The 26,900-nt window shown below is 40.2% G+C and overlaps 1 protein-coding gene across 1 annotated transcript in view; it reads left to right on the forward strand.

The window, feature by feature from the left end:
• The window catches only part of LOC120724875 (protein eva-1 homolog C), a 72,895-nt gene that overhangs the window by 15,014 nt on the left and 30,981 nt on the right, over window positions 1-26,900 (forward strand). The window contains exons 2-5 of the mRNA XM_040017357.1: window positions 5,899-6,122; window positions 8,178-8,301; window positions 10,568-10,720; window positions 18,181-18,324. Coding sequence (XP_039873291.1) covers window positions 5,899-6,122; window positions 8,178-8,301; window positions 10,568-10,720; window positions 18,181-18,324 — 645 coding nt within the window. The remainder of the gene's footprint in view (window positions 1-5,898; window positions 6,123-8,177; window positions 8,302-10,567; window positions 10,721-18,180; window positions 18,325-26,900) is intronic.

Consider the following 26,900-nt stretch of genomic DNA (forward strand, 5'->3'; position numbering starts at 1 on the left):
TGGATGGATTTGATGAGAAATTTGCACATCTTTGAATGCCAAGTAGTGCATTTAGAGACTCATAAGGCAAGACACTTTATGCACATACATACTGGTTTTCCTGCAGTCCGGACTTGTCACAAGTCCGCAAGACATTTACTGCATCATGAAATGAAAAGTAGGACAAAAGAAATAGTTCAGCAGCTGAAACTTCATATCAAACATTTCACTTTTAAAACAGCAGTTTGTCTCCTTCTTATGGCGTGTTGTTAAAAGAAGAGGTGATGCAACACAGATATGAGCTCATTCCAACATTTTTGAATATGACTTTAAAGAAAAACACAGCTTCCAACAACCAATGAAAAGGTGTCAATATTTGATCATTTCTAGGCTTATCAGTCAAAAAGACATTCTGTTTCCCAACTATTTTCAAGAGGAGCGGTATTTCAAAGTCATGCTCTGCTCCGGGCCTTTGCATCTCATCTGTCGTTTAGGAAATGTAATTACTACAGGGCCTAAAGCCACCAGCATTGGCCTTTGGACCTCTGCTGCCACATCCTGTGAGTGGTGGCTTTTAGAAGCTCTGTCTTCCTCTCTCCATACAGCTTTCTTCCTCAGCAAAAAAAAAAAAAACGGTCATTGTTTTTCTGTTCTTGTTTATTTAAACCACCATAAAGCATTAAATTATTAAGCTCCTTCTCCAGCATTCATCTTATTCTTTGCTTCCCCCCCTCTTCATTCTCTTCTTCCTCTTTTCAAGTACCAGACTTCTCCAGAGCAGTGCTGGAGTGTGGCCCGTGTCTTTGAGGCAAACCTCATCTCTTCCCCGAAATTACCACTTAAAGGGAATTCCTTTTCCAGCAAGCGAGCCTGCAGCCCTCCATCTTTGAACATTTGATGGTTTGATAGCTATAATTTGCTTAAAATAACACCAATAAATTTATGAAGCGGCAAATAAATGCCTAATGCACCAAGATGAAACGCAATACAGCCTTTCATACTGTAGCGCTCGGGAATGTCTTTATTATTTAGTTTCTGTGGAATGTTTTTTTGAGGTCTTGTTACAAATATACTTTATCATATGTGAATGTTCTTGCACTTTTAGTTTATAGTTACAGCCTGTCAATTATCTCTAAAGTACAGTTTAAGCAATCACTTTTGTGGCATTAGGCTAAGCTGTAATCTCACAATTTTCTGCAATGTTATACATACTCGCCCAGTACAAGAGGATTTACATTACTGCACAAGCACCATAACACTGACTTAAAGGAGTAAGCAGCTAAAAAAGAAGCAGCATTAATGGTATTATAACACGTTGGTAGCATTTGCAATACTTCTGTCTTTCTTCAGGCCTGGCCAATAGGAAAAAGCGGCGTCTTTCAAAAACAGGGGAAAGCCCTGAGCATTAGTAACTGACAGACTTTGTAGTCGAACCGCTCCCCCTCTCTTTTATTCACCTCCACCTTCCCCTCAGTTCATGTCAGAAGTACCTGTCGTGCTCATTCTTAGCAGACACTGAACACCCCAGCTTAGTGTACCAAAAGTGAATTAGTTAGCTTCCTCTGAGGCTGACCTGAAAGGTGAGACAGGTAAGATTTCAGCTGAGGCTCCAGCTTGTGTGAGAGCACTTTATATAAGCTTTTCATCAGTTTGTACAAGACATGAAGGCAATCTTTTAAGCTTGTTTACCCACACCCAGGTGTAAATTAGCAAAGGTATTTGATATGCACTAGTTTGCGTACTAGTACCGATCCCTCGAGAGAACCACTATGCCAGCTGGGGTTTTTGTTATGTGATGTTGACACAACACAGCAGACCACCACTAATCTCCATCATACGTGACCTGCTCCAACCCTGGGTCAGACTTAAGGGTCATCACATGACCAGATATAGGGGGCTAATAATCGCAAGAGCCTCTGTTTTTATGCTTCATGACTGGCTGTGACAGTGGACATTATTTCCTGCTACCGGGATAAATTGCATAATGTGACAAAATCCTATTCGTGTAGGACAATAAAAAGACAGGTGCTGTTAACAAATCCCCGTGTGTACTTGTGCAGGCGTTAAATTAGCCTTTCAATTCAGTTCATGACAAGAGTTGAGCTGTTTTTACACGTGAAGCATCAGAGCCACAGCCTCCTGTCTTTTAATGAGAGAATAAACAAACCAGTAGACATAATAGCGCAGCGCTTTTGTCAAGAGAAAGGGCAGAGAGCTAGTTAAATAGGGAGTCTGCCCCCCACATGAAAAAGAACACAGAGGAAAAGGGAGGAGGAAAGACGCCTGGGTGTTCCTGCAGCATTGTCGAGCCTTGTGCCTTTGAGGGACACCTGTCATTGGCTGGGCAGTTCACACAGGTGCCTTAACGCCGTCTGATTTGTTGTCCTTAAAATGAGGCTTCAGTCAACAGGTAATGGAAACAATGATGACGATCTTGAAGAAGAGAGCGAGGCAGAGTGGAGGGAGGGTGTAGTGGTGGAGAAAAAATGGATTCTTTAGAAGGCACCTGAGGGTTTTGTGTGAGATAATCTGTTTGCCTTTTACTCACAGTCCTCCTTTTGTCGGGTGGAGGAAGGCGTATCGATGTGTTTGCGGTGCTCAGACTGTTGCTCAAGGATCGCTCTCTCAAGAAACTCCTCCTGCGAGTGGTCCGTTCAAATTCACTTATCTATCCTCAGTCCCCTCTCATTTACCCCTTTCGTAACCTCGGATGTTTCCATGGCTACACAACCCCAGCCAAGGCCTGGGTAGCTGGAGGGCCGCGCAAAATCGTGGTCTGTCACGGCACTTTGCCAAGAACCAGTTCCTAATAATGTGATACTGTTACACCATCACCCACACCCTGGTTTCAGGATCCAAACAGCAGGGCTTGTTCCTACCACGTTGTTTGTGTTGACGTTTTGCATGCATGTGTGTGTGTGTGTGTGTGTGTGTGTATTTATGTGTGTGTGGTCCAACTGCTTGGGGAATGCCAAGTTCCCTCTCACCCTGTGTGGAATGTGGCATGCAAAGCAGACCTGTGTGGTTGTGTGTGTGTGTGTGTGGAAGCAGGAGATTAGAGCTAAGACCAAAGAATTAAAAGAATCAAGGGCAATAATGATGTGAAAAGTGTAATTTATAAAACACACCTAATTCTAATTTATCTGACAGCTGCAGCTACTATCAGCTTTTTCTGTGTGTGTGTTTTTTAGCCGTTTGGGGCACTGAAAAACTCCTTGCACTGTGAAGATTTCATAAACTCTGTTTCTGCATCTGTGTGTGGGCAAAGAAAACAAAGATTTTGTCTTGTAAGTCACAGGTGTGTGCCTATCTCCTGTACTGACATCAGACCGTGCGGTTACTGTTTGTAGGCTTTGTTTGTGGGGGGTTTACACGTGAATGCAGATAGTTTTCAGACTAAAAGCATTAAACGCCCTTTAAAAAAATACAGCCTGAATTCTAGTTCCGGTATCATCCTGTATCAGACCACTATATCTCACCATTTCTCAGCTATTAAACATTTCAATTATTCTACCTATTACCTTACCATTTGTACTATTTGTCTACTTGTAATTACATGACAATTTGTGACTAATTTCACATATTAATCCATTATGGTTAGCTAACAATTTTGTTTGTATTAGAAAACAATGTAATTCCTTTTCCTCGTTTTCATCAATTGTTAATTTATACTGTTTGCCAACAGTCTGTTATACTCTTTGTGAAAATAATGACAGTTTATAATCCAGATAAGCATTTTAAACTGTTAGCCATGCTATAGGTATTTTTAATAATTTATTAACTATTTAACCATTATGGTTAGGTAACAGTTTTGTTTGTGGTCTTCGATGACAACTTAACTAGATTATCCATACTTTTATATTAAATCATGCTTATCACACCAAGAACTATCTTTTTTACCTTCATTGTCCCATATATTTAGAAACATTTCCAGCTTTTTATTCAAACGTATTGTCTTTTAATATCTCATTCATGAGTTTAGCTAGTTGCTGTATTTCAGCGATATCAATTATAAACTTTTTCCTCAGTTATCTATACCATTAATGCTTTTTATATATATGTAAAACAAGCTGGGTCTATTTTTGTTCTGTTTTTGCCCATTATCTTTCTTAAGTCCCAAATTTCAACAGCTTATTAACCTAAACTCTGAAAACTCAGATCAGTTCAGTTCTTTTAGTTATTTTAACAGCTGAGTTGATCATTCCACCTGTACTCTGGCTAACCATACATAACCTAGCACTTCAGCAATGTCTTAGAGAGCCTCTGAATTGTAAATTTAGGCAAAAAGTCCCCCACATGCAAATCCAAATGCGTACGTGCTCATTATTCAGGATGTTTTGTGTTTTTTTCTTTTAACCACAGCCCAACAACTTAGTATCTCACAAAGATAGAATCACCCAAATGCATGCAGGTAATATATACAGCTGTTACAGTAGTAAATTTAAAAGTGATCTATACCATCGCAGTAATATGGCACATCTACCTTTTCTCCTTTATCACATCACAGCCACAGGTGGAAACCGGTTACTGTGAGAAATGGTGGTTTAATAACCATCTCTATTTAGAGTGAGGCTGACCTTTCTACACCCAAGACTGTCTCCTGTTTCCCCTCTGCCTCTTTAACTGTGGCCATGGTGATAAGGGCACAATGTGTGTGTTTTGTGTGTATGTTCTGCAAGTCCACATCTGCTAATGTGTGTGTTAATGAACGCTGTCTTGGTGTTATTTCCTCTTTTCTACCAAACCCTAACCAAATAAAGGTAATTGAATGAGAGTGCGTCCACTTTGTGTGTGAACATGTGTGACTTTACTCCTCTGTAAACATGTTTGCAGAGCATTAACTGCAGAAAGAAGGCTGAGCTTACGTTGGAATGTGTTTTCTTTTGTTGAAAAGTAGCTCTTTAACATATTTTACCACCTGGATTAACAAAAAGTGGCTGCGTTTCCTTTTAGATATGGCAGACCTTTATAACTTCAGAGAAAAGAGATTAACTCAGTCCTTAAATTTTGGATTTTACAATTCCAGCCAGTTTTTCAAATGGAAGAAGCAAAGTGTTCTTTGGCAGCCAGCTCATAAATGAGCCAGACGGTCAAGAAAGACATTATATGGCAGCGGCCAAGGGATCAGCTCTCTTCTTTATCTGTTTCCTTCTCACAGACTGGAATGTTAATGGTGGCTTTGTGAGGAGTCCTCTGGATTGACTGACAGCCGAGTGGCAGCTCTCAAAGACTCTTAATGGAAGAAAGAAACCTTTTCTTTAATTTGAAGCAGCATCTGAGTTCCTTGTTTCATGAAATGGTTATATAACGTGTCTATTCACATGAACTGCCTTGCATAGTGCAAGAAAACGTGGTTTCCAGCAAACAAATGAGATGCTAATAGATATCGAACATGTGGAGTTGGACATTAAAGGTTTAAGAGAGATAAGAGACGACAGGTCATTCCAGAAAGACTTTGTTTCAGAATTGTTCTTGGATCAATATTAATTCAGTTCAATTCTGGTGCAGAATCTTTCTATAAAAGAATAATAGTTTCATGTTTTAAAAATCATACTTTGCACATGTTTTTATAATATAAAACACAGCAGTTTGTTCTGTAGCGATAACAAAAGGGCTAAAACTTACAGCTGAATAAGATAAATCTTTACTTTCTTTGTTGCTGCACTAGTCAAGGCTTTAAAGGCATCTTTGAGCTGGAAGCAGTGATGTAGTTCTTTAAATGAAGGCTAGGCTAGCATGGTTACAACTCTCTGCATATGGAAATGGGATGGAATAAGAGATTAAGTAGTGCATCATAAAATTATACAACTCGAGAATGCTTAAAATTGTTAAGTATCAAGAAATTAATTATCAACAGATGGTACTGTTTAATGTGCAATAAATGAATGTCTGCGGTTCTGCTTTCTTGCTTTCTCACAGGCTATCTGTCCAAAGTGTTGAGGAACTACACAGCGAGGGCTTGTGACGGAGACTTCCTGACTGTGCGCTGCCCTTCGCGTGCCACCATCACCATCCAGTCAGCTTTCTATGGAAGAAGAGGTGCTTCTGATCCCCAGCAGTGCCCTCAGACCTACCAGGCCCTCCTAAGCTCTTATAAAGCTCGGGAGGATGATCGATATTGCTCTGTGTCCACTGCACTACAGGTAAATAGCCAGGCTCATTCCTTTTGCGCTATTACATCATCATTATTCACAACTGTATTGAGTTGGTATTTACCAGACTTTTCCTAAGAATAAAGAATCTCCTCCCACATTTGGCATCCCGCCTTCTGTAAGTCACTTCTTAATGCACTGCCTTTCTTTTTTGGGTTGAGAGAAAGTGTTCTGTAAAAGGTTCAAATTAGCCAAGGGTTAAACTCTGGAGAACCAACGATTATGTAATGCTTTGTGGGAACGTTTTCCGGCAAATTACACTCTCTAAAGAGGAAGCAGGCTTGTATGTTCCCGTGACACAAAGCGATTTCATGGGGTCTTTGCTTTAGCATCCTCTCCTAAATTGGGATGCGGCTGGACAAGAAGACCCGCTTTGCAGCACCAACACAAACACACACAAACACATCCTGTTCGGCATTCATTCAGTTGTTCGGTTTATTCTTAGGCTCCCCTGCCTTTTAGCATCAAACACCCTCCGTTTCCATAATAGACAGGGCTGCCATGAATGCACAGACACAGAGGCTGCATTGTGTCGAAGTGAGAGAATGACTGCCGTGCCACCCACATGAGCACCACCTGTTCATGACCTTTGGTTTGCTGGCCTTACAGAAAGAATGCCTCCATCTACTAATGCTTGTTTAGTGATGCCTCAGGTTGACCAAGTGACATTTGTCCTTATCTTTTAACCTAATTATTTTCAAATCCCATTTATACTGATTCATTACTTTTTGTGCAATCAAACTTTACACCATAGAGATTTTGCAAGTAGCAAATATTTAGAATTTTTGCTGTAAAAAGGCAGATTAATCAATTCATTTCTGTCTGCCAGTAACTGAGTTCATAATTGTTTAATTAACATAACATAACTTTCTCACAGTGAAATTTTGGCAATAGCATTCAATAATATCTTTTTTTTTTAGATTTTCAGCATGTAGTCTGATGGATGTGAAAATTCAGCCTTTGCTGTGTGCTTAATCTGTGATATGTAGAGTCATTCTTTGGCGTATTCAGTAAAAAGCTTTGTCTTATTTTGTATTCTTTCTGACTGTCAACACAGTTGGCACTGAAACTTGTCTGGGAAGATGAACACCTTCACTGAGCCTTCTAAGGTTACTTATTGTCACCAGATTCATGCTCAAAAGGGGAATTTTGGTGTGTGGCGGGGAGATCCTCTCAAAAATGAGCGTGATCTTATTTATTTCCTATTTGAAAAGCTGTGAAAAGACTTTAATTTGTTGCTATGTGGATTAAACGGAGCTGAAGCAGTCTGATAAAAGAGACCAACAATGGCCATCACTTTGCAACTTAATTAATTCTTCAGCACGAACACATGTGGTCGTTTCTCCTAAAGATATCGCTCTTTAAAAAACACAAACTTAAATATACTTTGTAACAAACAGGATCAAATATTGCATTTACTGCCTGTTTGCAAGCATGGATCAGTACCCAGCCATGTGCATGTTATTAATGTAACAGCTAATTCAATTCAGTGGTTTACTGTGTTTTTTTGTTTATGTAATACAGTGGACGTACACAGAAGAATAAGACTTCTCATTCAGTGCTTATTGTTTCATTATTTGATTTGGTTTTCTTGTTAGATCTGCTGACAACAAAAAGTATATTTCCAGACGTATTAGTCTTAATTGGCGCCACAGTGAGGACCTTCTTGTCTATTCAGTGTGTTTTTAGGTGGAAGTCCACAAATTACGTCTGTTATCTTACCCCGGCACTATTTCAGTGGTAATTCATGTCTCTTTCCGTGCTTTTTCATAACTAATGCAACTCTTTTAATATTTAATTTAGGGGAGGCTCTGAACTGAAACCTTTCAGCTATTCCTGTGTGTTGGATTGGTCACTGGGCTTATAGCAGGCTAAAACATGAGAAAACGAAGTGGGTGAACTGATGCCATATACCCTAATAGCTATAAGCAACCTGTTTGAAGTGGTTTTAGGGGTTTTTTGCTGCTGGTCTCACTATCATTGGCTTATTGTTTTCCCTCTAAACGTGCCTTTGTTCTTCTCCCGTTTTGTGTCACTTTGCTTCAGAAAATGCAGGACGAGTGCCAAGACAGAAGGAGCTGTCAAGTCCTTGTCAACAGCCGCGTGTTTGGGACGGACCAGTGTCCTGGGAGCAGTAAATACCTAATTGTCTGGTACAAATGCAGACCGAGTAAGTCCCTCGTCGCCCCGCGTTGTGACAGCGACAAAAATTTCTGTCCCTCCCTGTGCTTGAACCATTCTTTCTTTGTTTCCCCCCCTCACAACGCCAATACACAATACACAAGGGTGGTGTCAGGTCAAAACCAAACTAGTACACTAACAATCAAAGGAAATCCCAAATCAGCCTTTAAAATTGTGTACCAAGGCTCTCCCCTGTAGCCACTTATAAATATCTGAATTTGAAATAGAAATTAGGGCTGAGATATACTTTTTAATATATTACAGGTGATGATTATGCTTTTTCATCATTCTGTGAGGTACATGCCCGTAGAGTAGATGCTCATAATAGGTTTTTCCAACACAGCTGGACTCTTTACTGACTCTTTACTTTATCTAGCATCAGGATGTGGTATGTGTAGCTAACCCAAAAGCCAGAGTGCCATTGTTTGTCATGATAAAGCACTATGTCAATTAGTGGACATGCTATATATTTGAAATCAAGTATATTGGCAACAATTGAGGAATAAGGCTGGCTGCACAGGCAATACTGAATCTGCATCAATCAGTACTGGACACTGACAGCCATATGTTATAGCCTCATACTCACTGGATGAAGAGACTATATCTGTTGTGATCGTGGCGGTCTAATCTGTATCTGTTATAAAAAAAACCTCAGATGGAAGGAGCTAGCTAACACCTCTCCAGCTGTGACTGGAGACCTTCTATAATATGTTATAACTATAGAGGCCATCTTTCATCTTAATCTGTCATTTCTGATTGAATTTAATTCTCTTATTTTCTGTTATTTTTATTAGCATGCATTTCTATTCGTATGTTCGGCACTTTGGTCAGTGGTTGCTGTTTTTAAAGTGTGTTATAAATAAAGTTGGCATGGCTTGGCTTGGATGACATTCATGGTAGCATGCAGTAAGGAGCATTTCGCTGTTTCAGCAGCTTGACCGTTATATGGCAGCCTGTTAATAGTAACGTTTGGTCTTCAGCTGGAAAAACATGCTGTGACTTTGCTTATCCCGTTTATATACTTTGCAGCAGGTAGACACATAGCTTTAATGTTGGTCAAAATGTTCTTAAGTATATCTCATTCATATATTGACGCTGTTTCACTCTAGCCTCACACTTTTGCATTTGCTACTGACTAAATTTAAGCTTTTTGTTTCAGATGGAAATCCCAAACAATACTCTTGAGCATAAGGGGGTCAGACCTGGCAAGAGTATTTAAATGTATTTCTCATTTAACTACTTTTTGTAGGGAAAACTTTTTCTATAATTTTTCTATAAAGTCTGCATTAATTTAGGCATCAGTATCCATGTGACTTCCCTCTGTGCTGCTTCTTTTATCTGAAAAAACCCCCGCTTTTTGCGTGCCTCGCTGTTTATCCTTGTCCATCGTTCCCCTTGTGATCCAGGAAGTTAAGAGTATCACTCCGGAGGGGAGCCACAGCAGTGCAGTAATCCCACCCTGATTCTAGTATTCATTCGTCGCTCAGTCCTGTGCTGAGCCGAGCCGCACTGAGCTGTGCAAAAGTTTACACAAGAGTGCCCACAACTCAGCATTAATCCACTGATCCCCCTGCCTTTCCTACTTGTTCCTTTCTCCACTGGACCCCAGGACCAATCAGCAGCTCTTTGTTCACTGTCACTTAACCAATGACTTCTTGGGGGGGAAGAGAGAAAGGCTGCATGGGGTGTTAGTGAGGTGCAACGGGCAGGTGTCACTGCCTCTGAAAAGAGAGGTGGCTAGAGGATGGTGTTAGTGAAGGAGAACAGGGAGGGTCTGAAACAGAACAAGAGTGAGTCCATCACAAAGAAGTATAACAAACTGGTCCTGAACATTTTCTTTGCTTTCTCTCTCACTTTTCTTTTCTGCATTCCTGTTCCACTTCCCACATGGATATAGAAACACTCTGCTGTTGTGTTTTTAGTTGCAGGCCAGTGGAGCTACTTCTTGCTGTCACAGGTCACTTTGGGTGGATGTGTCAGAGGAATGCCTCTGCATGGCTCTACATGTCCACCAATCTGTCCTCCCTCTGTCTCATGCCCATTACTCTGAATGAAAAATGGAGTCTGTGCTCTGCGCATATGATAAACTGCTAAGCAGAGGTTCTAATTTAGTGGTTCTAATTTGTATCTAATCAGCAAATATCCAGGAAATGAAAACTTATATCAAATATTATTAAAAAAATTTTTTTCACCTTTACAGAATATGTGTTGTTTTTGGTTGACAAGCTTTCTTCTTTCTCTCTCTGTATCCGCAGATGAGTATAAGAGTAAGGTGGTCTGTGAGGAAGATAAGATGAGGCTAAGCTGCAAACAGGGAATGCAGATCGCCGTCTACTCCGCCATGTTCGGCCGAACTCTGCAGGGCACCCTCGAGTGTCCCCTTCTCCACAGGAGGTCTCCATCAGTGGGTGAGAAACCTTCTTGTTTTCCTTTTCTGTCACTTCAAGTATGCAGTGTTTAAAAATCTACTTCGCTCTTGAAAGCTGTATTTTTTGGCAGTTTTTTTTAATAGTTCGTGATCATTCAATGACTTCCTTTTTTACGAAGGTGCCTCGATCGTGTGATTGTGTCATGTATTTTCATGAAAGGTGGCACTTTTTGCACATTTGTATCATTCCTCATATAATCAATTTAGGGGTCAGTCCGAGGTCAGGGGAGGAGTAATAAGTAAGGAGTCATAAAACAAGACACTAGCTTGGCATGCAAATCAGGCCTACATGTGTTTGCATGAAGTTAAAAAGAGTCTCCTTGTCGTGCTAATGCTCTTATACATATTAATGAATGGGAAGAGTGCAACTTCAGGTCGCCGTTTTTTTGCTAAAAGACAAAAAAGCCTTGCAGCGAAGACATAATCAAAACATTCAGGTGTCATTACACTGAGCAGATGTGAAAAATGAAAAGGTTTTAATAATGAGCGTTACACGCCTGGACTCGAACTCCAGTGAACCACAAAGAGAACTACAAATACAGTCAGGTTCAAAACACCTGCTGAATCCCCCCTTCATGAAATGTCTTTGACGTGGGCGATATTGCCTTGAGATGCTGTTGTGGTTTGGAAACCTTTATTCCTTCATTTCCTCCACTTTCTTTGACTGAGAGGCTCTAGAGCAAACACTGGTCTGTCACACCCATCCCTGATGTCATCTATTCAAACCTCTTTGCACTTCTTCCACAATCACTGGTTGATAATTTCACTTTTAGAAGCAATTTACCTTTTGTCATTTCATCATCTTGTTCTCGGAGCATTTTGAGATAAAGAAAACCACCACTGAGCATCAGGTAGACACACACTAACGTGCACACATTGCCAGGGGAATGAGGAGGAATGTAGATCAGATGTCCCTGTCATCAAAAGCACTGAGTTTGGACTGTTGAAAAGGAACATATTGAGTTCCCTCCAAGTATGCATGTTTGTTATGTGCATGTGTGAGTGCATGGGATAACCAAATGTACCCCTGGCCTTGTTTAGAGGAATGTTAATGACTTTAAACTTGGATCCGTGGCAACTATTAGTATTAGTTTAACCACAGGTGCTGTTGTGGTGGCCTCGACCCTTTTGTCAGGTAGTCTTTTCCTCTGTACAAGGAGGAAGCATTGGACCAGACGTGGCAAGTAGGTGTAGCAGGTGAGACAGGGCTGGTTTGAGATATGGTTTCAGACTCTGGGGTTAAATACAGTAGCTCTGAGTATTGATCAAAAATCTAATTGAAGCAGGGGAGACGTGGTGTTTACTGAAAAATCAGAAAAATCACATATTCACCATTAGTGTGTTTATGTCGACTGGAGACTCAGATACACACAAACGGCTGTTCGGCAAATTTATAGAATGAGTTTTCCTCTCTCCATCACATACACACATGTGTGTGCATGTAAACACTGCACTCACCCACAACCACCCCCTGAGCTGTTCCAGACAGTCTGGTGGTGCTGTAGTGGGATTTCCCCTGTCATCTCTATCTTTAATGTGGCTCTCATGTCACCTGGAGCAGGAAGTGAGGGTGTCTTAAGTGACAGCTTAGACAAACACTGTTAATTATTTCTAAATGCTTTCCCCCTTCTTTTTTTACCCTCCCGAAGCAGCGTGGAGCCTCAGCTGCATGTGTGTATTTGTGGTTCTGCATGTCTGAATTAATCTTGAGGTTGGCAGTCGCTGTAAACGCAAGTTGGTTTTGTGTCTGTTTTGAATTTAAGTTTCCTTAAATGCGGGTTCAAATGTGCTAAACGGAATAGGTTATGGTAATCTCTCAAACCTTCCTGGCAAAGTTGCAGCCTGAGTTGCGGGATCAACCGCTGAACTCACACAGCTGACTGCACGGCCCAGGTATGCTGTGCATAGTGTAATGTTAAGGAATATTACAGTGCTTTGCTTGTACACTGTTAGATGCAAAAATTTAGACAATTTAACACCAGCCACCTGCCAAATAGACGGAAATTTTTTGTGATAACTTGTGCTAGCCGTTGTCTAACAAACAAATGTCTTCTGGAGGTAATTTTCTAGTCAACTTATTTAACTTAATTAGATTTGCCGCAAGGAATTTATGCCATGGAAAACCACTGTCTGCTTTCCTTTTGAATGCAAAAGTCCTGGAAAAGTATACCAGGAAAAAACAAGTATGTACATAGACATGTACTCACAACACAAGGACTCTTTGATCTTGTCTTCTGGGTGGGAGTGGCGGAGTTGGACGGCTTTTGGCGGCGATGAAGAATCCTCAAAGTAAAGGGGCCTGCTTCAGCCCTCCTCTCTCATCTGCCCCATTACCATGATACATACCTCTTGACATCTAAATAGCCCCCCATGCTTGGCATGCAGGATCTTAGAGTGTGTTTTTTTTTCTAAAATAAAAGGAAGGCCACTGTGCTTTCCCTTTTGAGTGTGTGCTTTGAAAACGATGGTTCAGACTTTAGTCTATTTGCAGGTTGGATACTAGATTATTGTGCACAGCTGCACACTTTAATACTTCCATTTTGGACTGCTTGTTCCATTTTTAGGGTGTGAGATACTTCACTGTAACTCTGTCTGTATTTATTGCAGACACTAATAGATGCAGAGCAGATAAGTATCATGTTTATGCTGTTTTGGACTTTGCTGATATAGATATAGATGTAGACTTATGTTAAATGTGCAGGTCTGTCTATTTAAATCAGTCCTGAAAGACCTGAGTTGACAGATTTCTGTCAACAAATTGTTACTGGTTGACTGTTTTTCCTAAAGTTTGCAAAAATATCATCAATGACATTTGTATACTGGCTATCATGAATTTCTCAGGCTGCATGTTTTCTATGATAACAAGCTCATGCAGGGTTAAGGTGATAACACACATAGCACACATACCAAATTCTCTGATTTGCTGGAATGATTGTGACATAACTTGCTATCGCCTTACAAACCCACACAAGCAAAATCCTCTGTACAGTACTGTGCAAAAGTCATCAAGCCCTTTGTATTTTACTAAGAATATAACAAACAATTGGAGTTATTTACAGAAACATGCATAGGAGGTACAGCATATGTGGCAAAAATAGAGTTTGTATTCAATATGACCACCTTTATTCTTAAACAGAGCCCGAACTCCTTTAGGCAAAATGTCTTATAATTTCTTTAAATAGTCTTCTGATCGCAGATTCATCTAAAGTAATGGACACAAACTTTGTGTTTTTGTGACAGGCTGCTTGTAACAAAGTGCCTAAAGATACATTTTAAGTTGTTTGTTAAGTGTAGACACAACGCTGGTTCATCCCTTGAATTAGGTGCCTTTTTTATGCATGAATGATTCAAAGGTTGGTGTTAATTGGCTTAACCAACAAAAGAGTCATCTGAAAATGGTCAGGGACGAGGACTGGAATTAAAATGAGTGAAAAAGCAGCCAATGTTTAAAGAAAAACTACTATAGCTAAAGATCACTTCAAAAAAAAATCTCAAGTTCCTGCTCCTTGCAAGCAAAAAGCGACGATATGAGGGGTGGCTCAAGACTTTTGAAAAGTATTGTTTATGTCTGGCTGTAAAATATGTTTCCAGAGAAGTGAAAGAACATTTTGGGGTAAATGCGTGTGGTGTTACCTTGGGTAAAAGGTTGTCTGTCAATGTATCATTGACATCTACTGAAAGCATTTGGCGTGTGCAGATCCTTTCACCTTATCACCATATCTGAAAGTCGCTCTTCTATTACACAAAGAGTTTAAATCCCACAACAATGAGTTAAACCTCCCTATTAAATGATACGTATTGCCGATGAGTCAGAACGAAAGAGGAGTCGAGTGTTTTCCATCCATTGTCTTGAAATTCCAGGAAAGGTGTGCGTGGGTGGAAAACTTGGACTGTTATGGTGGTTGTAGTGACAATTTACTAGGAAAGGTTGCTGTACTCTTTGCACGTGTGTGTTCATTTGTGTGTTTGGATATGTATGTGCTCTGAGGTGTGTTGTGTTTATTTGAAAACACACACTTGTTGTACACCAACCTCAGAATGTATGACAGTGAAAATGCACTAACCTTACAGGACATCAGGCTTAATACACGTGCTCTGTGATGAGTGAAACTCAAGATGTGGCTTTCTACTGGATAAATTATTATCTTTTTTTTCTTTTAAAACAATTGAATGACATGAAATGCCACATCACACAGCTTTAGGTGGTTTCTCCACCTAGAATCGCCCTTTCATTGTATTAGGAAATCAGCTCAGTAACTTTTCGAACTGTGTAATTCCTTTTAAGAAAAGTACTTGTAGGTGCTTTTCTGTATGTGACCTCAGTTTATGTTTCCTGCTGTAATTAGTCATCATTGAGAGTAAGTGTGTGTTTGTTTGTGTATGCATGTGAATCTGTGTGCATGTGTGTGTGTATCCAGGAAGCTCCTCCCTTTCCTCATATGCTGCTTCTCTTGACTATGGACCTACTCTTCTGAGCTATAGTCCTGTCCTTGTTGGGTGTGTGGAGGATAGAGGGGTGGTGGCCCAAGCTTGGAAAATTGGAGAGGGTAAAGGTTAGAGGTAACAGGGGTTATTCATGCCGTGTGTATGTGTGTGTGTGAGAGAGAGAGGGGAACTGTTGTATGCTTGTCTCTCTGTGTTAAGACCACTAATGAGAGCCAGAGGAGGTCAGGCCCTTGGGAGTGTTCTTTTAAACTACATAGAAATTCTGTGTGTGGCTGAGCTGGTGAACAAAGAATACATGTGTGTCTCCATCCTCTCTATCAGCTCCTGAACCTCTAAGTCCCACCCCATTTTCTGTGAGCTCTGTGCTCAGCTAATCACCCAGTCAGCGAATCTAAGGTGCAGCTAATGGGGGGCTGTCTGTCAGTGGACTTGGCTTGTCAGGCCCTCCGGACAGGAAAAAAGAGCGGCAGAGAAAATTGAGGCACATTCGTCAGAGCAGGAGGTTATTGAACTGAATCAGAATCAGAATACTTTATTAAGCCCTAAGGAAATTGTGTAATTATGTAACGGCTGTACTATATATATATATGTATTGCTATAAACAGTGATCATAAAATCAACTAGTACAAATGTACATATTGTAGAAAAATATAATGTGATTAATAAAGGAAATAAAAGCCAATAGTTACAACATTGATCTCTGTCATAGACACAGACTGCTTATCAGTTTCTTACATAAACAGATAATAAACTGCTAATACGGATAATAAACTTTCACATTAAACGCTTCCTCACCACTTTATTAGGTACACCTTGGTAATACTGGGTTGAACCCCCTTTTGCTTTCAGACCTGTGTTATTTCGGCATAGACTCCTCTGAGATTCTGTTCCATATTAACATGATAGCATCACACAGTTGCTGCAGATTTGTTCTATGATGCAAATCTCTCATTTCACCACATCCCTTTTTGATTGAGAAGTGGGGATTGAGGAGGCCAACTGAGTACATGTTCAAGAAACCAGTTTGAGATGATCTAAGCTTTGAGACATGGTGAGTTATTCTGCTGGAACCAGCCATATTAAGATGGTTACTGTGCGGTCATAAAAGGGATGGATATAGTCAGCAACAATACTCAGGAAGGGTGTGGCATTGAAATGATGCTCAACTAGTACTAGGGTGTCCAAAATGTGCCAAGAAAATATCCCTCACACCATTATGCCACCATCAGCTGGCTGAACCTTAGATACGAGCCAGGGTGAATTCTGACGCACAATCAGATTAAGCACATTCTGACGCTTCCTCTGAATGCAAGGCTCGTGTGACCGTGCAACTTTTTTCATCTGTTGTGCGGTTGTACTTAGATGTACCTACACGTCAAATGTACTTAATGACTTGTACCATAGTCCTACTTCTGTCCTGTCCTCAGGATGCAGCTCAACATGTAAAGTCTGGCACTGCAAATTTAACGGTAAGGTAAGAAAATTTGTAATTTACTAAATCAAAACAAAGTTGAGTTGCCATTTTCATAATTTAAAAAAAATTATAAACAAATTAAAAGCCAAGTTTTTCCCATAAGTTTAAGACTGATGGCAGAATTCAAAGGAACTTTTTTTTTTTACATTACTCCACATGTTTTAAGTGACAGCAGGAATTATTCCACCTTTGAGTTATGGTCCTTCATATCCAGTTACTCTCACTGGTTCCCACAGGCTTTCACCTCACTACATCCTGGTTGGGAATTCCACTATGTCAGCTCCAGCTGGGGGTGTACACGTTTGATCTGTGTCCAATTGAACCAACAGTGATTCAGGCTTACTTCATTGAGAAGCTTAATGCTTTGCATATGCTGTGACCTGTAACCACACAAGATTTATGGAACAGATTTCCCCGCAATTTAGTTATATAACATAAACTGTAAATAAATCTCCTGATTATAAGACAGGCCTGCACGGTTACAGGCCATCCAAGGAATTCCCAATTTTGATATTATGCATGACCGCTAGATTACCCTCAAACACTTCCAGGCTATGACATTTAACCTTTGGCCATAATTTGTTGAGGCTTGGTGACACTTGAACCAAGTCTTACCCAGCATGCCCTCGATAGCTTTTTTCTGCACTTCTCCTTCTGCGTGGGCCACCAAGACAGCCGAGTGTCCATTTTCAAAGGCTCATTTCCTTGTGTTGTTTTTAGGGGTTAGATGGCCCGTGGGGGGCCCGGGAAGCATCCATGTGGAACCAAGGGCCCTCCACATTCCCACAAGACCACAACAGGAGTTGATTAGTGCTTCTCACACCTTTATCCTTAGTGTCACCGGAGTCATGTGGAGATATGTAGAATGGGAATTCCACTGGGACTGCACCTTTGAGTACTTTTATATTTCCTTTGCTGTTTAGCTCATTTGCAGATTATTGGCTTAGAAGTGCCATGTCATCTTCTGCAGCTGTGTTACAATTATGGAATAAAGGAATGAAATCAAAGCCAAAAAACGAGGAGAGGAGTTGGCTGGTGCTTAGCGATGATGTATGAGAGGCGTATCCATTACTTTGACTGGTCTCCATACACAAACACTCACACACCCACATGTATTGGATCAGATATCCTTTAGACAATGTAAGGCCTGCGGAAGGTTCTCTATGTGGGTCTGATGTGGACACAAACTCCATCATGGGATCTGAGATGTGTGTGTATGTGTGTGTCTTTGTAAGTGTCATGCCATCTAAGAACACAGAGCATAAGAAATGTAAATTGATAATAGTTATTGGGGAAGTAGTTTGGACTTTCAGTCCATTTATATAGAAAATATGTTAACAGAAATCTTCATTTTTTTAAAAATGCGTTTGCCTGTATTTTTAACAGAAATCTACATTTTACAATGCTAGTGGAATTTTTCTGTAGACTATAGTTGATGATCCAGTGGAATAGACATTACTGAGATGTGGGTTTTGCAACAGAGTATTACATATGTTTCCCCATCTCTGTCTTTATTCCAGAGTGCCAGTCGTCCGTGGCTCTGCAGGTTTTGACCAACCGCTGCCAGGGAAAGAAAACCTGTCTCATCCGAGCTTCCACGAGAGAGTTTGGAGATCCGTGTTACGCTGGCACCAGGAAGTACCTCAGCGTCATCTACACCTGTGGTGAGTCCCCAAGAAACCAATACTCATGGTTTAGTTTTTGCCTGCCACCAGGGGGTGATGTTTGCTAATTTATCAGCTGCACTCCTGCCCATCATGTTGGACCCCAGTTTCAGGATGAGGGACACTAAAAGGGGTTCTGCTGTAGTTGCAGAAATATGATTATCATCTGCGATGATCGTGGTTATGGTGAATAAATATGGGTAACAGGGGGATAATTTGTTAGGCTTATAATTTTTACTTTGAAAGGAAACTGAAACAATAAAATAATTTCGGAAATAGTTTTTTTCTGAAATGAGGAAACTATTCAAGGATTTAAATGCTTCTACATGTATTTTCCACCTCAGATCTTTAGTGAAGAAAACTACATTAAGCACTGGATATTGTGTTTAGACCTTATGTCTGTGCGGAAGGATGAGATTAATGATCTTCTTCCTTTATCAGTTCCCCTCCCAAGAGCTAATCTGGACATGTCAAGACTGTAATTAATTAACCACATGCTTTAGACATGCACAAAAGTATACATACACAGACAGGAACGGATCAATCAGCACCATGCCGGGGAATCTCTTAAATCCATAAAATCCATTTGCCCAAACACCCAAAGTAACATTCGTTCTGTTGTTTGCCTTGGCATTTCAATCTGAATTCTGAATTTATTTTATAGATTTTGAGATTTTTTTGTGTGTGGTGTAAGTAATTTTCTGCTGCCTTTCTGCTATAAAGTTCTTGTCATTTCTTGCTTCAGGGGATAATCTGTATCTTGATGTTGTCATGAGAGTTTACAGCTTGTTTATAGTCTGGTTTTGGAGATCCTCCATGCTGAATCTCCAAGAACCGTCAACTGTGAGCTAGTCATTGCAGACAAGAATACGGAGACTGTTCAACTGTGTTTATGGAATCGTTTGGAATGAATCTGTGTCTGACCTCTCTTATCTGTCACTGATAGCACAGTGTATTATCCTTACAGCTCTGGTGCTGAGTTTGGCTGGTAAATGTGTGAGTGTCTGTAGGGCCTCAGAGACAAATGAGATAGAGGACGGATGTAAGATGCTAACACACACAGAGGGGGATGGGGAAGCGGGAGAGGGAGGTCTTCTGGGCTGCGGTGGGAGTTGAGAGGGTTGAACGTGAGTAAATCAGTATAACTGCAGTAGACATGAAGTCACTGGTTTCTTCAGGCTCTCTCAGAGTGGTAATTTTGGGGGATCCTCTTTCGTTGGTGGTTGAATGTGTGCAGAACTGACCCCATTTTTGTCAGAGTAGGGGATGAAGGCTGTCTGTCCGCTCATGATTGGTGGTATTTATGTGCATGTGTGAGTGTGGTGGTGTGCTTTGTTCCAACTGGCACTGACTTACAAACTGACTGAGAGCACATGATCACCGGAAAGAAATCGCACCTTTAATGCCTTTTCAAATAAATATCTGTTATTAGCAAATATTTTATTGATCTTAGGTTTATTATAGTTCAGAATTTACTTTTTGCGCTTATGTTTTAAAATCTACAATGTGTTAGATGTTTAACTTTGAGTATTCAGGTTTGTGATTCTCTATGCCCTGTGTTGAGAACCTTTAATGGACTATAAACTGCTATTTTCATGCTTTTGAACCCTTCTAAAAGTAAGACAAGGATTAGGGCCACGGAATAGATGTTTTTGGTCATGACTTTAAAAAAAAATCCCAGAATTATGACATTTTTTGGAAAATGCTGATTTTTTCACAGTTTTTAGAAACAAAAAGTCAGAATTTCTATACAACCCCAGGGGTGCCCTCTGGAATGCCTTCTGAATAACACAGCAGCAAATGACCTGGAACCTGCCATCAGTCTATCAGTAGATCTCTCTCTCTCTCACACACACACACACACACACACACACACACACACACACACACACACACATACACAGACACACCACTGTCAAGCACCATTTACAACCACTACCCTAGGAGCTACAGATTAGTCAGAAATAGATTGTTAGACGTCTGAGGGGAAAAAGTCAGAATTCTCAGTTTCAGTCAAAATTCAGATAAAAAAGAAAAAAAAAGAAAAGTCATGACACCTCTGTACTCGTGTCTACTCTCTCTCTCCCTCGCACACAGACACACACAGTCATCCACCCTTCGTTATCGCCCTCAGCTTGCCTCTGATTTATAATTCCATCAGGGTCCAAGCTCCAGCTTCTTCATCATACAACCCCAGGGGTGATCTACTCTTTAGGAATTAAACAGCAACAAATGGCCTGGAACCTGCCATCAGTCTACCAGTAGATCACACATACACACTCTGCACAGCCACCACGTCAAGCATCATTTACATCATCCCTAAGCTTTATTTTCTCTCCAGGAGTCCAACTGAGTGCAGTTCATTTAACATTTGAATATTTTAAGGAGATGATGTTTAAAATATATGTGTAAGAATGCTTCCTCTATTCCAAATTATTCATAGGCTAAGCTTGAAAGTATTTGCCTCTCTCCTCCTGAAGATTGATGAATGAGTCTGCTTTCTGCAGAAAGCAAAGTTCCGCTGCGACTGCTTTGAACAATCTTCCTTTATGACTCATTAGTTACTTTGTCAAGATGTTTGATGTTGGAATGAAAAACTGCCTCACTCAACAGTTATCTATATGTATATTTAATACAGAGTAGGTGGAAATATTTTGGCAATGTGTAGTTAGAAGAGCTCAATATGCCTGTCCTGCAGCTCTGCAACATAATTCTTCCATCTTGCCAATAACCCTCTTTTTCCAGACAGCCTGAAGGCATCCTGTTTCTGTATGTGCATGTCTTTATACCATCAAACACGGTGTTGTCTTTGAATTATTGCAAAAACATGATTTATGGACCCCCCATGCTAATCCGATCGTATCTGGAGGAATCTTTCTCTTTCAAGTGTCAAGGGTCTCCCAGTTCCTACCCAATGCACAGTTATTCTCCTTTCCTGAGAGTTATTAAAGCTTCAGATCTCAAAGGTGTGTTATAATGGGTCACGCCGATTAGGCCACACAGCCTCTTTTGAACCATATAGCACAGGCTTTAGGGGGATAAAAGGTTATGGAAAGCTCGAGGACCAGGTCTAATTGCTTTGTAGGAAATTGATTGATTATGGCATTTAGCTGGTCTGGTCTTCCTGCACTGGGAGCTCTGTGAAAATGCCCTGTTCTAACCCTGAGGTTGAAACCACATAATGGACATAGGATCCCTCAAAAATCCTAATGAAAGTATAATGAGTGCATTAATATAGTTTATGTGTTCTTGATATAAAGAACTTCCACCACTTCTCTGGCCTTTGGACCAAACATGGAAGTGAAGAAATGCAGTAGAGCTAATGAGCTAAGTTTATCTCAGTTCATGGCTTAGTGTCATTTTCTTAGAGCTGGTCAAAATGTAGATGCTCAGATAAACATTATTTTCTATTTGTTTTCTAATGTAGACTTTGTAAATACTTCACTCAGCGTGGATCCTGCACCAAGCCTGGTGTCCTATCATGTGATTTTAAAAGACAATAAGTCATTTCAGAAGTCTTTGTTTGCTCATGCCCCACCTCTTCACCGAGTTTTATGAAATTCAGATGGGTAGTTTTTTGCATAATGTTGCTCATACAAAGGTGCACAGACATGTAAATGGTGCTAAAAACACAAATCGTTTCCTCTTTAGCAGTGGAATAAAAAGTCGAGTAATAAAAGTCGAGTATATGTGGTTTCATAGTACCCCTCACAGTCAAAAATAAGCCGCCGTGCTGTCTATCACGCCAGTTACATGTGCCAAAAACATGTACACTCCATAGTGATTTTGTAGTTCACTTGTACAATTATTTTGCAGTCTAACTTTATGAACAGCCACAGAATAAAAGAAACCAGTGATTATGTTTTCAACATTTGTTTCTGTATCTTTTTTCTTGTAGTATTTGAACTTTAGTGTGATGCGGAAATACAGAGATATATGGAGGTGTGGTCACTGGAGTGCACCGATGGTATTTTTAACGGACAAAGGATGGGCAGTGGAGGCCGTGGCTGCCAGACATAGCTCAGCGGGGGCTGATTTAGATGTAACTGGGGGAAAGAGAGGAAGATAAAGATGTAATTCAGAAACTTGAGGGTTTGAATTCTCCAAGTTGGTTATGTGGACACGAACGCTCACGCGCACATACGTACAAATACACATAGACATAGATACTTGAGGAACACATGCGACCGCTGGTAGCCACAAACTCCTCTGGCTGCCCCACACACATTCATGTCCTGTCAGCAAAGAGACTGAGGTTGATGTTTATTTAGGCTCTCATGCATAGAGCTGCAGTCCAGCCGGGCAGCCAGTAGTTGCTGCTGGGCCCCGTCATTCCCCCTTAGAGCGTATCCTAGAGCTGTATGACTGGTGGTCATATGTCCCAAAATATACCAAAGTATGGTATTCACCTTTATTCAGCACGTGTAACCTGACATGCATACTAGGGTTATCAAGACACTAGAATTTCAAACTCAGTACAGTTACCCAGGAAAATACAAGGGGGAAAAAAACCGTGAAACTTAGAAGTATTTTTATTTTTTTTTGTTTTTAAGTTGTCTTACAAAATAAAGTAACATAATTGTAAGGTATATATAAGACTCTCTTAGAAAGTGCAAAAAAGACATCAGTATTTTTAGGCTCTCTGAGATCGTGCTGTGCCTCTAATCACTTGGGACTACATTTCCATTGTTGATCAAATGGAGCTGGCAATATGAGCTACCACTATTTCTATTTAGTTGTTGTAGGCTTTTCTTTTCTATCTGGGGCTTTAAAACAAACATAAAACTTTTAAGATGAATATAATTGCATTATCTTGTTAAACTAATCATGTCTATTAACATTTCAGACGAGCAGGACTGATCATGTTTGCTGCCTAGCTCCAACATTAACACTGTAATTTTATTATTAGCCACAGTGATAACAGCAGCTAATGTGGATGTTGAGAAATTGCTAATAGCTAAATGGCTAATGGTAGCATGTGTGCTGGCCAAATTAAGATTAATGATAACTGTGAAATGTAATATTTCAATTCCTCATAAATTGTTATTCAGTGCTGTGAATGTCAGTCATTTCAGCTGCTAGTGAGGGAAGGGGCATATGGCGAATATGGCGCTGTTGCTATCAATACTGTTTTAAATGACTATCTAATCTGATAGCAATTTTTAATATTGCTTAGTATCTGAGTATTCACCTAAATTCTTAATCTTTAGCATCAATAACAGTCTTGCTAGTTTTTTAATTCAGGTGTTTTTAAGGCATCTTAAAAAAAGAAAAAGTCATTTGTAAAATATGATCATGGTGAATGCGATGATCAAAAGATTATTTATCTTCAAATAAATATATTTACTGTTGGCTCGTCTGAGTATGAAGGCACAAGTTGCTAGGTTTTGCTCTTAAGGACTTATTTATACATTTTCTGGAAATAACCATCACCGTTATTTAATTTTCTTTCATCCTGTTTGGTTTTATTATGAATGACTCAGCATCAGCTTGTGACTTCATTATTAGTTTGAACAAAGGAGCTTTCAGGATGCAAAAATGAAAGCAAATTTCCTGTAAGCTGGAGTTGTACAAATATTTTATTATTCCACTTAAGTAGGTTCCATAGTGTGTCCACACTGTATATTCATGGCTTAAGGAAACAAAGAATTCCTTGACTATGTATTCACCTGAATGCACTTCCAGCAGAGGTGTGCTCTGCTACAGCTGGCCTAATGCAAATGTACCAAGTACGGCATCAACAACTTATCCACGACCTAACTTTACCCTTAAATACCTCCTAGGTAACGTCACACGACTCTGGCTCTTATTGCACGATTATGCCATTTTACACCTTATAACTAACCCCACACATTGAGTATTTTATGAGGGTAATACAACCAGTAAACCTGGAAAATGTGATCTGTATTGCGTCTGAGTTTAGTGAGCGGAGAAGTGAGCACAAAGGCCGTAGAGGCAGCTCTAAATGCTCCCCAGCCTTGTAACACAAGCCTGACTCTGCAGAAACCCCGTGATAACTGCCACAATTGGCACACTCATGAACACTGCAGCGAGAAAACACAAAGCACGTGACCTGGCCTGACCTGTGTGGGTGTGTTGCCTTAATAGTAGTTGTTGTGGGTTTAGCCAATAGCCATATATGGCATTGGTTTTGACTAGTATAACATCATCTTTGCTGACCTTTTTTGTCCCTTCAACACACCACTAATCTACAGTAGCTTGGTGAAGTCACAGGCTAATGTAAAAAGTATTCTTTGGAAGAGGATGAAGAACATGTGAGGAGTTTCTTGTAGTCTGCTGACACTAGAGCTTGCGGGTTTCATGTTTTGCCAACATGTTCAGTCAGCTGATGTCTGGCTTACACCATGTCTTTCTGACTCACAGCATCTGGTGTCTGCTGTCACTCTAGAGCGCACAAGCATTGAACGATGTATGTGATTTACCGGGTATACAGTACTGTGCAAAAGTCTTGAGCCATTGTTCATATCTTTATATTTTGCTAGGAAATGGAAACTAGCAGTGCAAACATACATGAAAAGACGGTAAGTGAGGCAAAACCGGACTTTTTTTCATTTCGGACAAGCTTGAAAGTCAGTTTGGCACGACCATCTTTATTCTTCAACACAGAACAACTTCTCTTAGGCAGACTTTCTTCTAATGTCTTCAAGTAGTCTTCAGGACTCCAGACTTTTGGAAGGACATTCAAAGCTCTTGTTTGGATGTCGGCTGCCTTTTGTACCGTTTTCCGTCAAGATGGTCCCACAGCGCTCTGGGGAGGCCAATCCGTGATAGATAAACATCGACACACACATCTGAGCACACATGAAGAAAAGGTGTTACATTTTCTGTTAAAGTTCTCATAGTTTCTATGACTTTTCTTCCCCCCCTTTGCCTTTGGTTTCGTTCCCTCTCACCAGTCACAGATGTTTCAACAACTCAAAGAAAACAATCAAGCACTTTCACTGGGTATGTCTGGCACTGTCAGTGTCTTTTCCGTCTTTCCTTTGTCATATTCCCACATTTCTGCCACCCTCATTGCTTTTCAAAGCCTCAAGGCCTCTGTTTTTGGCAGTCGCCACCATAAGCCACCATTTCAAATAAGATGTGACAAGCAAGAGGTGGCTCTGACTATGACATTGCATGTTTATTGGCTAATGTCAACTAATGAGCATGCCCTGGATAACCCACCTTTCAGAAACTTAGAATAACCAAAATTTCACCAAAATGAGTGACTGAGCCATTAAAGTGTTTAATGGTCAAGCCAGAAGTGCTGTTGTCCTATAGACTTTTCTAGAACCCCCCTAGTGGCTATTAAAAAGAATGCAGGTTTAAGGCACTACCCATGTTATGTACATCTACCTTTTATTACCATAAGAGGTTACGGAGTGTCTCTTTGTGAAAAAATTGTAACTTTTAAAAGATGGACATCTCATGGAGGTCTGAAAACTGAAGCCAAAGTACAAGGGCCTTCAAAAAAAACAAAACCCTGAAACCCAACTCTACAAGAGTCTGTGAGGAAACAAACCCCATAGACATTCGTATGGTCACTTTTTTTTTTTTTTTGCTATTTTTAAATCTTTCTAATGTGCACTCTGTAAATGACGGTCTGATTTAAAGTCAAATCAACAATGAAGCGGGTGTATTCTTTAGGGCGAGTCCGACTTGTGATTGAGAAGTACCTTTTGAGCCTGTCAAGCACAAACACATTCAGTTTAAAAAAAGAACATGACCACAATGCTTAATTCAAGGTTTCAAGTGTTGGCGGAAACCATCTTTTGTATACAATCCGTAGAAGAAATATGAATTTTGACTTTGGGAATGCTTGGTTTACGCTATATTCAAAGTATTCAAAAGCAATCAACTGAACTGCCACAAGCTTCAGCTGTAAACATTGTTTTTCTGCCCAGAATATGTCATGTTACCGAAGCTGCATGCCACATAATCAGAATGTGTTTAAAGGAAAAGTCAATTGCTACTTAAACTCTAGAGCCTTTAATTTATCCGATGCAAGATAAAAAGAAAAAACTAAAACAGAGAAAAACAGCCTTTTTTTAAATTAAAAAGCAAGATTATTAAAGAAAACCATGAATAAACAGGAGTCATTACAGCAACTGATGTGGCACTTATAAAGTGTCTTAAACTAGATATTAAGAAAGCACCCAGTCTGCCAGGCGAAATGCACTTAAGCAAAGCTAAACTTCACTAACCCACAAATTTGCCCGGTTACAGTCAGAAGTGAAAAAGAGCGAAAACGCCTTTGTTCTTTCACTGTGTCGCTTAAAACTGTAAAAAGAAAAAGGATCCTTTATGACGCAAAACTTTGTATCTGAGACCAACATCCATGACCGAGGCAAATTAAGAGCATTGTCAGAGCTCAGCCATTATGTTTTTCCCCTCAGTGCTGCAGTGTTTTCTATCCAAAGCTATTCACTGTGGCTGGTACCAAAAAAGCCCCTTAAATTAAAACAGAAGGAGAAAAAAAAAGTAGCAAAGCGGAAGCTGGACTGTGAGCCAGCCAGACGCTTTGATCCCACTACAGACTGCTTAGTAAACATGGCGGGGAAGAAGCAAGATAC

The sequence above is a fragment of the Simochromis diagramma genome, unplaced genomic scaffold, assembly GCF_900408965.1.
Source record: "Simochromis diagramma unplaced genomic scaffold, fSimDia1.1 OVJJ01000802.1, whole genome shotgun sequence".
In the NCBI taxonomy this organism is placed as follows: Eukaryota; Metazoa; Chordata; class Actinopteri; order Cichliformes; family Cichlidae; genus Simochromis; species Simochromis diagramma.